General features: G+C 42.5%; 1 protein-coding gene across 4 annotated transcripts in view; it reads left to right on the plus strand.

Moving 5' to 3' along the window:
* The first annotated feature begins 547 nt into the window (after positions 1-547).
* Positions 548-15,770, plus strand: part of NSMCE4A (NSE4A component of SMC5/6 complex) — a 165,872-nt gene continuing 150,649 nt past the window's right edge. For 3 of the 4 annotated variants that reach the window (XR_014960674.1, XM_085602634.1, XM_085602653.1), the window contains exons 1-3: positions 549-1,528; positions 9,581-9,661; positions 11,970-12,100. Coding sequence is in view for 3 of the 4 variants with exons in the window: in XM_085602634.1 (XP_085458760.1) it covers positions 1,246-1,528; positions 9,581-9,661; positions 11,970-12,100 (495 nt within the window). In the remaining variant the exon portion in view is untranslated. Of the gene's footprint in view, positions 1,529-9,580; positions 9,662-11,969; positions 12,101-15,770 lie in introns of all 4 variants that reach the window. The other variant, XM_085602645.1, reaches the window with a different exon arrangement.

Genomic DNA, 15,770 nt, shown 5'->3' on the forward strand with positions numbered 1-15,770 from the left:
CAAAGAAAAATTGTTACACTCTCGTTTATGCGAGTGCCCAGTCAAACCGAAGCACAGAAGAGCATCAGCTAGGGTAAATGATGCAGAGATGGATGTCTGCAACCGGCCAATCCACCCAACAAATTCAAGAACAAATGTAATCACTGCATGGCTTCCTTATAGCTGCTATGGGGCCATAGGGATATGAGACAAATGTAATCTAATTACAACAAGCATTTGCAATGCAATAGGTCTCGCATTTACGCGAGTTTAAGCTATTGGCATTATAAGTGGCAATGCATTTTCTTTGTTTAAGAAACAAAACCAAAAATAAAAGGCATAATTATTTGCAATGTCACTAGCTCAAACCCGAGTAAATGCGAGACCTATTGCATTGCAAATGCTTGTTTCTCAATGCGTGCCCGTCGTCACTTCTCAGAGAACTATTCTTGGCTAACTTTTCTTCGAGTGTCTGTCTATGTCATTTACAAGCTATCCGAGGTTTTAGGCTTATTTTTAGAGGCGCGCGGTCCTACTATTTTTACTTTAGACCTATCAGCGTAACTTCCGGTTCGAGTTTGCTTTTCTGTCAGTGGCGGCAGCATAGCGATTGGCATGGTTTTTAGTCTGTGCCGAGTGGAAGTCAGGACTACTTGCCCGTCGGAGAGGCCTGGGAGACATTCTGGTTAAGTGTCCACGGAGATCTGTGAGGCGGACAGCAGGAAACCTTTGTCAAGTGCCAGGAAGAATACTGTGCCTCCGGAAAACAACTTACCGAACTCCGTGCAGGAAGGTCACAGGAGACCATAGAGGAGAGATGCCGGGGAAGCTCCTTGTGGAGTCACGGGAAACTGAAAATGAGGACCGCTAGTGAAACTGTTTTGGAAGACAGACTGGGAATATAGTGAAGAACAGCTGAAATCTGGAAAGGTCCAGGTAAAAACACGGCGTGGCTCGGGGAGCCTTGGCAAGACAGAGAGGACCTCGTTTCCACAAGGAACTCTAAAGTTCGTCGAGAGCGGAGAAGGTGCAGCTGCATCGGGGAAGGAGGCGTGAGGCTCCGAAAGACTTGGGCTAAAGGCTGAGGGTTGTGGCCCATTGAGGCTGGGAATAAAGAGACTGTAAGGGTACCTAAAGCCGGGAAATAGTGGCTCTGGGTGTTACTGAAGGAGAGTGAGCAGAGTAAATAAGACTGTGAAGTCCACGGAGGGACTTGTTGGTTCTGGTACCAATGAGGAAGGCCCATACACGTTAAGACATTTAACAATGTCAGAGTCTCATACTCCCCGAAGGTCGGGGTTCAGAGGTGGTTCCCATCGAGGATCAGGGCACACTCCGGGCCCTGTGCCATCACCCAGGACCCCAGGCCTCCCCCGCTCCCAAGGCCCCGTATCTTCCCCTCGTACACCAATGCTTGTAGGCTCGCCCGCACCTTCAGATGAGCTAGAGGAGGTCCTGAACTCGGGCGCCAGCAATGGAGCTGAAGGGGATGATACAAGCCGCAGGCAGATTCGGCATCAATACCGCGAGCTCATCAACAGCGTACAACGTAAGTCTCTTACTTGCTGCCATCTGACTAGAAGTCTTAAACTGGGTGCAAGTGCAACAAACAGCTAATCTCAGGCAAGCCGCGCATGCGTGATGTTAACACCAGCTATTTTAACACTGCATGTGGACTATACCCCTTACTTCTTAATACACCTTATCGCATTCAGTACTGTAGAACTTGCTTGATGCTGCATAAGCAGTTCTATTCTGTACTGCTCCAACCAGGATTCAATTCTGTGCCTCTCTGGTTACCGACACAGACTTCTGCAGTGCATTAACTACTAGAGGTTTCATAAAGTATTGTATTGTAATTGCATTTGTATAGCGCTTACTACCCCTGACGAGGCGTCAAAGCGCTTTTTCCGACGAGTAGCATACTACTCCGGGACCCATAGAGGATTAGTGTTGAATTAATATAGTGAAACATGCAAGTACATTTTAAGTGGTGGAAAGGTTGGTCATTTATTTCGATTCGGAAGGATAGCAGAAGGATAGAAGAGGAAAAAAGGTTTGTATTTATATAGCGCTTGTTACCCCCGATGGGGTGTTGACGCACACTACTCCGGAAACCCATAAAGGATTAGTGTTGAAAATTTGTATAGTGAAATATGAAGTAATTTGAGTGGTGGATATGTTATTCAGTTATTTGGATAGAGATTGGTAGGTGACAGGATAGAAGAGGGGAAAGAAGAGTTGTGTATTTATATAGCGCTTGCTACCCCTGATGGGGTTTTGAAGCACTTTTTGGGCGAGTAGCACACTACTCTAACCCATAAGGATTAGTGTTGAATTAGTATGGTGAACCATGAAATTAATTTCAGTGGTAGGTATTTTAGTCAGTTATTTGGATTGAGAAGGGTTGGGGAGGGGTAGAAGAGGGAACAAGCATTGGCATAGCCAATAGGTCTCGCCTTTGGGGCCTTATAAGTGTTTAGCCAGAGTTATTGACTTTGTCAATGTCTTTAAGCTGCACTGTAGAGAAGTGTGGCTGCTGTGCAGCTTGCTGAAAAGTTTTAATAAAAGTGTCAGATGAATTTTTGTTACCTTGTATATGACCAAGAAGGCATTATGTACAACTGAACGACCATGTTAAAAAAAGTATTTACAATAAAACATTTCCTCAGTTTTCTTTTGTTCTTGCAATGCTGGCAACTTGTTTCTGCCTGTTTCTGAGTGATGCTGTGGTGGTGCTGAGTGATGCTGTGGTGGTGCTGCGGTGGCGCTGAGTGATGCTGCGGTGGCGCTGAGTGATGCTGTGCCTGTGTTGTGTGGGCCCCATTACTAAGTGTGTGTAAGTTGCTGAGCTATTAAACATTGTAGCTCCTGGTAGGCTACCTTTCTGGGCTTCCCTATAATATACCTTTTTATATACTTAATTAGATGGCTATCCATTTAAGTAACTGATCTATTGATAGCTTGTTTAAAACTGAAACTCGTCATTGTAGGAGAAGGTGAAGTAAATACAGAAGTACATTTAAATGCAATATATTTAAATTATAGAGTATGTAAACAAACTATTCAATTAAATATCACAGCGACTAGACTCCAAGCGACACTTTTCTCATGTGAATGGGTCAGGAAAAAGGGACGCTCTGCAGGAGCCCCCTTCAGGCTCCGTGCAGCCCCCTGAATGGCCTGCTCAGTGGAGCTGATCTCAGTAATGGCGGTGGGGTGGGTCCCGGCCATCAGGCAAGGTGGACACGGGGGCGGGGGGGGCAACAGCCTGGCTTCTGTCTGGCGGGAAAGGAGGGAGTTAACTGAAAGGTCTCCAATGGATTTATTGGGCGACAAGTAAAAGCCCAGAACAGAGGGAAGGGGCGGGGAGATGAAGGGAGCAAGGAGAAAGGGAGCAGGGCAGAGTGAAGGCGAAGGGGATATTGGGGGTGGCATTGAAGAGCGAAGTCCATCCAAAGAGGAATTCGTGATGGTGAGGGATGCAGCAAAGAGAGGTTGTGACATCGAAGCAGAGAACAAGGGTAGACAGGAAACAGCAGCAAGTGGATGGTGCAAAGGGGGTGGGTGACAGGATGTAATAACAACAAGCATTGTCCGTGTGTGAAGTAATGAAGCTTAAATCAAAGCAAGCAAGACGCGTGGCCGCGCTCTGTGGTGGGGGAGGGGGAGGAGCGTTGAAGCGCTCGGGACAGAGTGAAGGCTGAGGGGATATTGGAGGTGGCACTGTAGAGCGAAGTCCATCCAAAGAGGAATTAGTGATGGTGAGGGATGTAGCAAATAGAGGTGGTGACGTCGAGGCAGAGAACGAGGGTAGATAGGTGGTGCAATGGGGGTGGGGGGACAGGACCTAATAACAACAAGCATTGGCCGCGCCTGAAGTAATAAAGCTTAAATCAAAGCAAGCAAAACATGTGGCTGAGAGACGCGCTCTGTGGTGGGGGAGGAGCGTTGAAGCGCGCGCTTGGGAGAGCAAGCAAGAGGAAAGCCAGATGGCGCCTGATTGAGCGATGCGAGGAATGTGCGTTACTGTGCGTGTAACCGCACGCTCTAGGCCACACAAAAAGCTATGTTTGGCTTTTTAAAGCCCACTCACTAAATGTCTCGCCAGAGCAGCGCATGCGCTGGCTCAGGCGAGACCTCAAAAAGGTTTGCATTTATATAGCGCTTGTAACCCTGATAGAGTGTTGAAACTTTTTATTGGCGAGTAGCACGCTACTCTGAAACCCATAAAGGATTAGTGGTGAGTTAGTATAGTGGAATATGGAATTCGAGAAGTGAACATGTTACTCTGTTATTTTGATTGAAAAGGATAGTGGAGGGATAGTAGAGTGAAGGATTTCTTCTATTTTTTTAATTTTTTTTTATTTCCTTTTTTAGGTCATAGCAGTAGGAGGAGGATTTTGGATGAGTAAAAAGGGTTTTTGGAGGGGAAGAGTCAGAGGAAAGAGTTCAGAGAGGTTTGTTTTGGGGGATCGGTATAGTAAAAGAGGTGTCAGATGATGCAAGGAGGGGTAGAGTAGGAGAGAGTCTAGAAAGGGTTATTTTGGGGATCATAGTAGTGGTATGGGGTTTGGGATGAATGAGAGTGGATGTTGAGGATATATTGATAGATGTGTAGAGTGAGAAATAGGGTAGTGCATTGGAAAGAGTAGTAGAAAGTAGTTTGAGATGAGTCAGAAAGTTGGGCTAGAAGATGTATTGAGAGAAGGTTAGGCTGAGAAATAGGGTAGTGCATTGGAAATGACAAATTAGAAGAAAGTGATAAATAGATCCATAAGTACATTGAAAGTATATAGATGCATAAAGGCGGTAAGTATATGTAGATTAAAGATATTTATAGAGGTACAGCACGAGAAATATGGTCGTGCATTGGATATGCTTTTTCAGGAGAAAAGAAACAGACACACAGATCCAAGTACATGGAGGTACATTGATGCACAATGGAAGCAAGTATATGTAAACCAAAGATGATTTTTTTTTTCAACATAATTATTTTACATGTTTATACAAAGCAATACACAGATAGGTACATATCTTAAGTGAAAATAAATGCTTATATACAGAGAGATGCTGTAAATTTCTGTTTGCGTATGGTGCTTATGCGGGGAAGAGCCCATTCTTGAGTAGTTTTCCGAAGATAAGGTGGTTGTCAGTGAATCTTATATTGGGAGGTAAAGTATTCCATAGTTTGGCTGCTTGAACAGAGAAGGATATGCCACCCATAGTTTTTTTTCTTGTATTTTGGGATTTGGAGGCGAGATACCCCTTTAGAGCGGACGTTCCTTTGTTGAATGTGTTTGGTGATTTTATTCCTGATGAAGAGCGGTCCCATTCCATGTATTGCTTTGTGGGTGATACAAAGTAGCTTGAACGTGGATCTTCTGGTAACCAATGCAGGGCTTACAAAGCAGGTGAGATGTGGTCTTGCAGTTTGATATGTAGAGTAGTCTGGCAGCCAAGTTCTGAATGCGTTGTAGTCTTTTCATGGTCGTTAAAGGTGATCCGTGGTAGAGGCTATTGGCGTACTTGAGTTTGGACAGAACAAGTGAGATGGTAGCTTGGACTTTGTGTGGAAATCCCAAATGAGGGGAAATTTGTCGCAGCGTTTTTAAAGTGACAAAGCTTGATCTTGCTAGTTTGTCCACTTGGGCATTCATTGACAGCTTGGAGTTCACGGTTATTCAGAGGTTTCTTCCTTCCTTCGGTACTATAGGCGGTGATCCCAGTTCATCGGGCCAGGCGGAAAGCGGGTCATAATGTTTCCAATCTCCACACGTGAGTATTTCAATTTCGGAAGCATTCAATTTTAGATGGCTCCAAGTCATCCACGGCTCTGAGACAACTGAAACCTAGGTATTTTCCAATGTCTTTGGGGCATTCCAGTTGAAGGAGTATTTGCGTGTCATTTGCATAGATAATAGCCCGTGAGGTGAAATTGATTGATCAGTTCCGGTAATGACTTCATGTTGATGTTGAAAAGCATGGGCGAGATGATAGAGCCTTGAGGGACCCCTGCTTTTGTGGAGTATGGTTCGGACAAGAAAGGTGGGGTATGGATGATATTAGTTCTGTTTCGAAGGTAGGACACTATGCAGTCTAGAGCAGTTCCCTCTATGCCGGCTTCATAGAGACTTTGTTTCAGTGTGTCATGGTCAACCGTGTCAAAGGCAGCCAAGAGGTCCAAGAGGAGTAGCGCAGCAACCCCGTTGCTGTCTACTGCATTCTTCAGGTCATCCCAGATGGCAAGGAGGGCAGATTCAGTGCCTCTTCCCCGACGGAATCCTGTTTGGAAGTCTGAAAGTATGTCATTCTCTTCAGTGATTTGTGACATCTGGGCGTATACGCTGCTCTTTCTATCAGTTTGCCCAGGAAAGGTCCATTTGTAATGGGTCTGTAGTTGTCAGGGTTCAGCGGTTCCAAGTTTGTTTTCTTCAGTAAAGGGCGTATGTGTGACTTTTTGAGTTCTGGAAATATTCCAGTAGTTAAGGAATCATTGATGATTCTTCTTCCTGGAGTGGCAGCAGAGGTTGTTAAAAAAATTGTCTTGAAAGTTTGTGGTGGACAGGGGTCAGAAGGGCTGCCGGCAGGCCTGCTGGCTTTAAACAAGTCCATAAATTCATCTTGTGAGATATGTTGGAAGGAACGGAGAGACTGGGTTAGAGTATTCTTGGATTGTTGTTTTTTAGAAGTGTTAGTGCTGGTGCTTTGTTTCTGTTTTAAGCACGAGTCCAATGTGTCTGCTTTGTCCGTGTAATGATTTGCCAGTTTATCTGTGAAAATGTGAGTAACAGGATGAGTTCCTTCTAGACAATTTGTTTGCGAAATTCATTGAGTATTTTATAGAATTCTTTATTTGCACATTTAGCATTTTGAATTCTGTCTGAATAGTTCCTTTTCCTAGCTTTTTTGATAGCTGACTCACACACACCTGTCACAGACCATACAAATTGTAACCTGTATTCTGTCGCTTTCCAGTACTCAAAGGCAAACTGAATTCATTCCTTGGATGCCCCAGTACACTGTTGACTAATCATAATGAAATCTAACTAGTTTTAGGCTCAAAGATCATACAGATGGCATCGGTTTGTTCTGCCAGGCCCAGTCTTCCCTGTTTTTTATGTTGATCAGATGCATCAGCAATGTTGTCAATTCAGCTGGGCTAGTAATCTGTTGACCCAGTGTTCAGTCAGATTAATGAGGTAAAAGTTTGCTAGATCTGCCCCTAGTATTGTATCATCTTTCATAAGGTGCTCCGCCCCCGCTGCCCCCTTATAAATATGCATACCCATTCTTTGGTATGACGTTTTTTGCTACATTCAAACACAAAAGATGATGGGAGTATGCTTTTGAGAAGTCTAACCCCTTACGTGTTTTTGCGACCTTCACCACAGATTTAAGGCTTCATGTTTATGTGAACATACAAAACCTGCTTTACCTTCCCTAGTTCTGGCATGCTCTACATTTCTAGTCTCTTCAGTTTACTTCCTACCTTCACTTGTCCACTGCCACAGAAGCAAAGGCCACCCTAATGCTAATATTTTGCTCTCATCTCAACATTTCCGTCCTCCCTACATCTGCCCTCACATGTCTACTTACTAACCCATTGGCCAGCACACAGACTATTAAATATGCACTAAGCGTTTCCTGCATGCTGTCCACAACAGTTCCATAGGCCAACACCAGCACTCCGCGCCAGTGCTTAGTTTGTAATGTAATGTTAAGTGCTGATGCCCAAAGCTGTGTTCAGAAGCCTGCTGCTGGCGCTATTAAATGTCAAGGTACCAAGGCTGTGTAGTCCTGAATCCACCCCAAGTGTCTTTAATATACTGCCAAAAACAGCTGGTTCCTCCTTACTCCCTTTGTGATGGTTTTTCAGTCTTATCTCTTCTTACACCTTACCACTATGTGTGTGTTTTCCCCCTCTTGCACTCAAATTGTCTGACGTAGGAAAATAAGTGCAGGTACCCAAAAATGAGTGCTGGTGCCATCCACCGGCTCAAATTAAGCACTGCTCAGCGCAACCCTCAGTTCCCTCTACCCATCCTTAAAGTAATGTTCCTCAATTACATATAAACCACATCTCCGAATGCCATGTTGCTCTGAACTCAATGCTTGTACACCTTTCCTCTTTTCCCATTTCTTGTACTTTCTGTACTGACATCAGCAGGCCTATCATCACATGGGCTTGCAGCTGCATGTTTTATTTCCTTTACACGGTTTGACAGATAGTGCCACAAAAGGTGACGGTAGGAGTGCTTGCAATAAGTCTAACCACAGTCAGTCGCTCAGGGTAGCATTCCAACCCATCATTATTTTGGCCACCATGCCATCTCAGTTTGCACCCAGCCATATGAAAATCAGCCTTGACCTTGCTCCAATGCGAACATTCATGCACACCAGTCTTGACCATGCCCCAATGTGAACATTCAACCCGAACTGCCAGGCCCGGTCTTCCCCAAACGGGAACACAAGCAACCCAAGACCATTTTTGACAAGATTGGGGCTTTTCAGTTGGGTGTAGCTTGGTGCCAGTGAGATCAAAACCCATATCAGGGCATACACTTAGCCTCTGAGGCATTGCATCTAACACAGAAAAGGTGATCGGGGAAATGCTTGCAGTAGGTTTAACCAAAGGCAATTGCTGGAGGTAGCATTCCACCCCATTGTTCTTTTGCACACCATGCTACCTCAGTAAGAGATTATGCTACATTACCTCTGGCTTCCGAGCCTTTAAGAGCTTCCTGGTAACGTAACCTGTGGCAACGCATATTTTGGTCATGATCCTTCAAGACAATCAAGAATACTGCAGCAATGTGCCCAAGCACTAAGGTCCAGTCAGTGGTAGAAATAGGATTGCTATACACATAAGTAATTTAAAAAAAAAAAATGTTTACACCAGTAATTTAACGTGATTTCTGAACATGGATGTTGGCAACTATTCCCCCTTAAGTCGTCATTAAAGAGCAGTGTAAAAATACACAACTAACATGTTCTAGTTCTTGTTGCTTACACATACATCCTGTATAGTCTAAGACCACATTGAGCCTGCCCCCTTCCAACTCTGTTAGCATGATCCAAAATCTCGCTATCACACATCAGTTTTTTTGTTTACCACATAGACTTTCTCTGGTAGCATTTTATTTAGAATCAGAAGGTACAGGCTTCATTCTGCTGCTTTGTCTATTATGCAAGTGGCAGGTATCTTTAATCAGTGCTTACATGAAGGTTTAGCTAGACTGGTTCACCATTTTCGGTTTATTTAATTAGAAAGATAAGATCAGTTTAGATGGAGCATCTTAAAGAGACCGTTCAATGCATGGCGTAGTAGAGCCAAGGTCAGAAAAGACATAGCTTTGGTGGCGGTGTTGCAAGGGGTCATAGCAGTGGCCTTCAGGTGGAAAGGCAGTTCTCTAGACTTAGTATTGTCTCCTGACGTTCCAGCTACAGGGCTGTAAATGTGCATGTGCACATACTGAGTCTTACATTGGCTGTATTACTGTATGTTCTCCCTTTAACTCTTCTGTCATGTGTGACCAGTGTTTTGATATGTACTTGCTTTCCTTTATTCCTGCAACTTTTCAAATTTTGTTTTGTGCAGAGAATCGGGAGGACATGCTAAGTTCACGGAGTAACAAGCTGACGGAAGCCCTGCAAGAATGTAACAAACTCTTTACAGGAGGTAAGTCTATCTCTTCTCAGATAAGACTCTGCTGATAGATATCCAGAAGGAATGTCGATCCCATACTTCACCTTGTCTATAACCAAATATGTGTGCATTGTGTTTTGACTTGCATATAAGATGCAAGGCCCTTTGTATTACCAAAGCCTCCTAGCACCTTTTTTCCTCTTATACACATGACCCATAATAATTTACTTGCACTTGGTAATTCCGAGGCATGTGATCTAATGTCCTCCAGCTTTGCCTGTTCTGCAGACTGCAAGTCACATGGAATGTAAATAGATGGCTAACTCAAAGCCATACATCTTTATATTATACTAGCCATACTTTGAGCTATGGATGGGATCATCACTATTTTATGGTGGTTCTGCCCCAGGCAGTCTTGCACCACTTCATAGTTGCCATAGTTATGTAGAATCTGTGACCTATTTTTGAAAATTACTTATTATTTACCAGATTATAAATGGATTGTTCACTGAACCTTAGAATAATAACATAGATCATAATGGATCAGTGCAAATTGGATGTTACTGAAACGTTGTTACAGATTTCTTTTTGTTCAATATTTCTTTATTTCTATATCCACGCTTTGAAAAAAACATTGAAGAGAGTTACCACTGTAGAACTGTGATTACATGTAACTAGAGATGAGGAAAGGAATAGTCACAAGACTGGAAATGGCAAATGAGCTTCATGGTGTATTAGTTTAGGCTAGGATGACGGTGTCTAGTATGTTAGATATGTGAATCACAGATTACGGCACCAGAAAGCTTTTCAGTGCTACAGAATGATCACAATTTTTCCACGTCTTTAACCAAGCATCATTTGAGGTACCACGCTCAATGCAAAACCGTAATCTCATTCCTGCTGAAAACCAAGAACTGAGCAATGTGCGTGAAAACACATTTCTTCCTACTGCTTGAATCCAAAGCTAGCTTTCTTTGAATGCTCCGTGATAATATTTAATTCGATTTAAATGTTTGATTAAAATCCTAAGAATCCATCACAAAAATATCTAAGTAAGACTATACATGTAGAATATAAAGGCTAAACACTGAAATGTTACAGAGCCTACATAACTGAAATAGTTGTGAGTTTGTGTTGTGCTAAATACAACCTAGCATACTACCAATGTAATGTACGTAGTTGCTAATTTCATTGTGCGGACATATAAATATCACTTGCAATCTGAAGAATATATAAGCCTAAGAAGTGGGCCAATCTGTTTTCCGCCTCCAGAAAAGAAACTTGCGATAGTCAAGTCGGAGAAAAGGCTACTGAAACAAAATTAAAAGTAAGAGCTCAGTACTGCACAAAATGAGTAATTGTTAGGAATGCTATTGAGCTGTTTAATGGAGAAGTTAAAAGAACGTAATAATGCAACATTAAGTTGCATTGCTGAACAGGGAAACTGCTCTCAATACAGGGCATATCAGACAGAAAAATAGGCCCAAGTAACCGATTTCTCTAATTTCAGATCATCAAATAGGTGAATGAAATATGTGAAGCTTCTTCTGTGTAGAAACCACACAGAAGACAGCAGGAGCAGGACAGCATGAGTTAGTTCTGTTGCTGATTAAAGCCTTCAAAGGTAATAACTAGGAGTAACATCAAACCAAGAGGAGTCTTTGATTGTTCATTAAAGGGGAAACTTAAACACTTTTGAGTGTTTGATCAACAGAAGATGACAAACGATTCTATCATTTAGTGAGCTCTTAAGTGCACTGCAGTCCAAACTAGAGGCCCACACTGAAGTGTGCTTCAGTCAGGTGCCTGGTAACACTTGTTAGTGACTCCACTACTTTTTTTCCTAACCAGTCACACAATGTCTTTGAGGTAGTTTTGTTCTTTTCGTCGCTGCCATTTGATAGTGGAGCCGTTTCACTGTTGGGACCCCCTGCTTCCACATCCAGGCTTTACAGTAAACTATTTTTCTTTTTGGTAACATATTTATTCTCTATAAACATATTGTCAGTTTTAGCTGTTTGTCATGTGTTTGTTTGCCATCCTCTTTACCAACTCTGCACGCTGCAGAAAAATAATTATTCACTATATCCTTCTTCAGCAAACCTGGTTAACATGTGGTTATGGTAACTGATCACGTGGTCGTGGAGAAAATGGCATTAAATAAGACCAGCTATTTACCCTCAAATTCCTGCTTCAATGAGAATATACTTTACAGAGTTGGATTTCTATTTCAGATCTGTTCTTTCATATCTGTGCAAATCCCTCCTCATTCTTAACTCTCCTGTTGATCTCCTGTATGTTTATGAGCATATTGAGAAAAAAATGTGCTTTCTTCCCACAGTATCTCAGGCCAGAGAGGCAGCCCTTGATGCCCAATTCCTGGTGTTGGCAACAAACCTGGGGAAAGAAAAAGCCAACCAGTTACATTCTGATATGACTGTTTTTGACCCAACAGCGTTTGCTGAAGATCTGGTAAGAACAACTTTTTGTGTTGGGCTCCGTCCTTGAGCCAGCGTGCTGTTTTTTTAAAAACTTTGGTCAGTATTAGAAATACAATCTGAATACACGCACTGTTGATGCACATATACAAATACATAATTAAAAAAAAACGAAAAAGCATCCGTTTCACAGTAAAACATCAGCAGTAGCTGTCGATCTAGTGCTCCCCATGTAGAAGCGTGGGTGGTGGAAGTTGTAAAATGGAGCATAAGGTTACAGAACAAGCTCCGGCTCAGTAATGCCTCTGACTATAGCGTGTATGCCATACTATACATTGTCTTTAGCCTCATAAGTAGAAGGTAGCAGGCTGGGTCTGCCTCTGCAAAGGCTAAAACTTGTAATCTTCAGATTACACAGTCATACTTGCATTCCCCTTCTCTTACTTTTTTACAGCTATGATCAACCAGAAAGTAATGAACAGGTTCATGCCTGCAATGTATTACTAAATTGTTCCAAAATTAGAATAAAAGTAGCCCTTTGCTGGGCTTAGAAGCCACTAGTGCACTGACATACCTGTTAAAAGGGGCTGTGGTACTGGTTCTTCATAGGCTATTCAAGGAGAGTTCCTCTTCAAATGTGGGTGCCAATATGCACGCAAAATCTGCATTTGTGTAATTGCGATCATCCAGCCTGCACTGAGAGGGTGGTAGTGCTCCCTACAAACTAGGCAGAGATTCAGAGCGTTTGCCCATGCACCCTGATGCTGAGAAAGGATGTTAGAGAAGTGTGGGGGAGGAGTCACAGAAAGCAGAATTCAGACCTAGAGTTGGACTTTTGATGTCCTCAAGTTGAAGGTTGCCGAGATGGTGTAAAGATTAAAGGATTCAATAATTCAGTCTTCTGATAGCGTATAAGGCAGCGGAAGCAGGTACACATTTCTTTTTGTTTATATAAAACAGAATATATTTGATTAAAATAAAAAAATGATTACTGATTCTCATAGTCCAGCTGTGTTAATCGAGAAAAAATAGCATACTTAACTCGGAGGATAGCTGCATTTAGGCCCAGTAGAAAATTATAAGCTCAAACAATCTGCTCCTACTCAAAACTCGGATATATGTATAGGAACTTGGAAAATGGGTGAGATTCTGTTTTCTTATTTCACAAGAGAACAAAGACGTGAGTAGGCAGCAGGAGATTGTGTGTGTGTGTGTATATATATATATATATATATATATATGTGTGTGTGTGTGTGTGTGTGTGTGTGTGTGTGTGTGTGTGTGTGTATATATATATATATATATATTCACTTAAAAAAACATAGGTTTCACACATGTTGTAGTTAGCTGTACATTTCACTCGTAAAAAAACAATGAAATTCCACGTTCTAGTTAGATCAGGTAACTATAACTTGCGCGCCCACAATAAACTGCTGATGACGTCACATATTACATCACTCATGACCTGGTCAGTGACATCACTCATCACATCAATGATGACATCTGAAATGACACATTGTGGATTGCGGTCGCGCAAGTTATAGTTACCTGATCTAACTATAACGTGGAATTTCATTGGTTTTTTACGAGTGAAATGTACAGCTAACTATAACATGTGTGAAACCTATGGTTTTTTCAGTGAATTTGTACGGTTTTTTAAATGCTAAGTTATGTATTTATTTATTAATTTTTTTTTCTGATTTTTCACCGTGCGCACACCCTGCGCGCACGGTGCGCTTCGCCTTTTTTTACACAGTAACAATTTTTTTTTCTCCCTTGCTGGTCCTTCAATTTATTTAATAAATGTGATTATTTCGTTTTTAAAATTTTTTTTTTTTTTGCCGTGCGCGTACGGTAAGCTTACCGTGCGCGCACTCCGCGAGTTTTTTTAAAAATTATTAAATGCATTTTTCGTACATTTTGGTCCTTCGTGGACCCCCTGACAAACGCTAGGGGGTCTGCAACTCTCTTCGTTGCCCCCTTTTCACGTTATCCACCTTTGTTTTTCAGTGCGAGAGACAGAAAATGGCGGCCGACACTTTCTGATTTCGACCGATTCGAATGTTTACAGTCATGTAACCACCAATCAGAATTGAGCTCGCGCACGGCACCGTACGCGTACGGTAAGCTTACCGTAAGCGCACGGAGCGCGCTTACAGATATATATATTGATTTAAATGCTATTTTCTCAGGACCTACTGAACAGGTTTAAACCAGACCTGCAAAAGGCATATCTCTGACCTGAGGACTACCTCTCTGCCAAATTTTAAGTAATTCTGTTCAGCCGTTCGGGCTGTAGCTCGGACTAAAGGTCCTATGGGAAAATGCATGGGGAAAACGCGTTTTGGGAACCCCCTTTTTTCTCAGCCCCCGCTTGACGAATCCCCCCGAGACTTTCAGGGTAGGAGCGGAGCGCCCCACCTATTTTGAAAATTTCGCGAGGATTCGTCAACCGGCGCCAAAGTTATTCCAAATAGAATGTTGCGGATTTCCTATGGAAACACGGTCCTAACTATAACTATCTACTGGCGACCGCCAGTAGATAATATATATGTATGTGTGTGTATATATATATATATTACCTACTGGCAGTCGCCAGTAGGTAGTTATAGTTAGGACCTATTTTCCATAGGAAATCCGCAACATTCTATTTGGAATAACGTTGGCGTCGATTGATTAATCTTCGCGAAATTTTCCAAACTTTTGGCCAGCTCCGGTCCGCTCCTATCCTAAAAATTTCACAGTGATTCGTCAAGCGGGGGCCGAGAAAAAAGGGGGGTCCCAAAACGCGTTTTCCCCATGCATTTTCCCATAGGACCTGTTGACGCAGCTACAGCCCGAAGTGCTGAACGGAATTACACGAAATTTGGCAAAGAGGTAGACCTCAGTTCAAACTCGTGCCTTTTGCTTAAGTTGTGTGTATCCGTTCAGTAGTTGCTGAAAAAATCAAAAGTAAAATCACATATATATCTGGGCGGAGCCTAACTACACATCTCATCGTGAGATCTGATTGGCTGTCAGCACTTCATCCAAGAAGTGTTGGCAGCCATCTTGGGACCAATATACATGCTAGCACCTCATTAAAAAGCCCTGCAGTTAATAGAAGGTTTTAAGACTTTAGTTACATTATAAATCATTTGTTGATGGTACCATACTCATTTTAGGAATTGTGGTGTGTTCTAAGGTGATTTTACCATGTGAAATATCCTTCTGCTGTGATATCATGAATCATGTTTGAGAGAACTATTTTCTCATGCTTTTCCCACAGAGGTTTGGAAGGTGATCTATAAGCTAAACTGAGAGCATATTTTCTGTAAATTCACATTCTCTTTCTCAGTCATGTGAGAATGAAGTCTGACATTCTCAGTAAAACGTACATCCAACAAGGGCAGAGACTGTCAGTTGATTCCTTTGTGTTCTACTGCAGCTTCCCAGAGTGTTCTAAAGAACAACTAGAGCGCTAACAGTCCTACTTATGACAAACGTATGGCACACCTGAAGCCATCTTGATTGGAATGAAGTGGTAACACATGATTAGTGCTGCAGAAAGAAAAATTGGGGCACATTTTGACTTCTCAAATCCTCTTCTATTTCATAAAAAAATTCTGACATGCAGACTGAATCATGCACTTTGAATACCAGCAGCAGACTTCCCTGTAAGCAGTAGCTTTACTACAGTGATCTAATGAGCAACTAGAGTGCTA

The sequence above is a fragment of the Triturus cristatus genome, chromosome 1_2, assembly GCF_964204655.1.
Source record: "Triturus cristatus chromosome 1_2, aTriCri1.1, whole genome shotgun sequence".
In the NCBI taxonomy this organism is placed as follows: domain Eukaryota; kingdom Metazoa; phylum Chordata; class Amphibia; order Caudata; family Salamandridae; genus Triturus; species Triturus cristatus.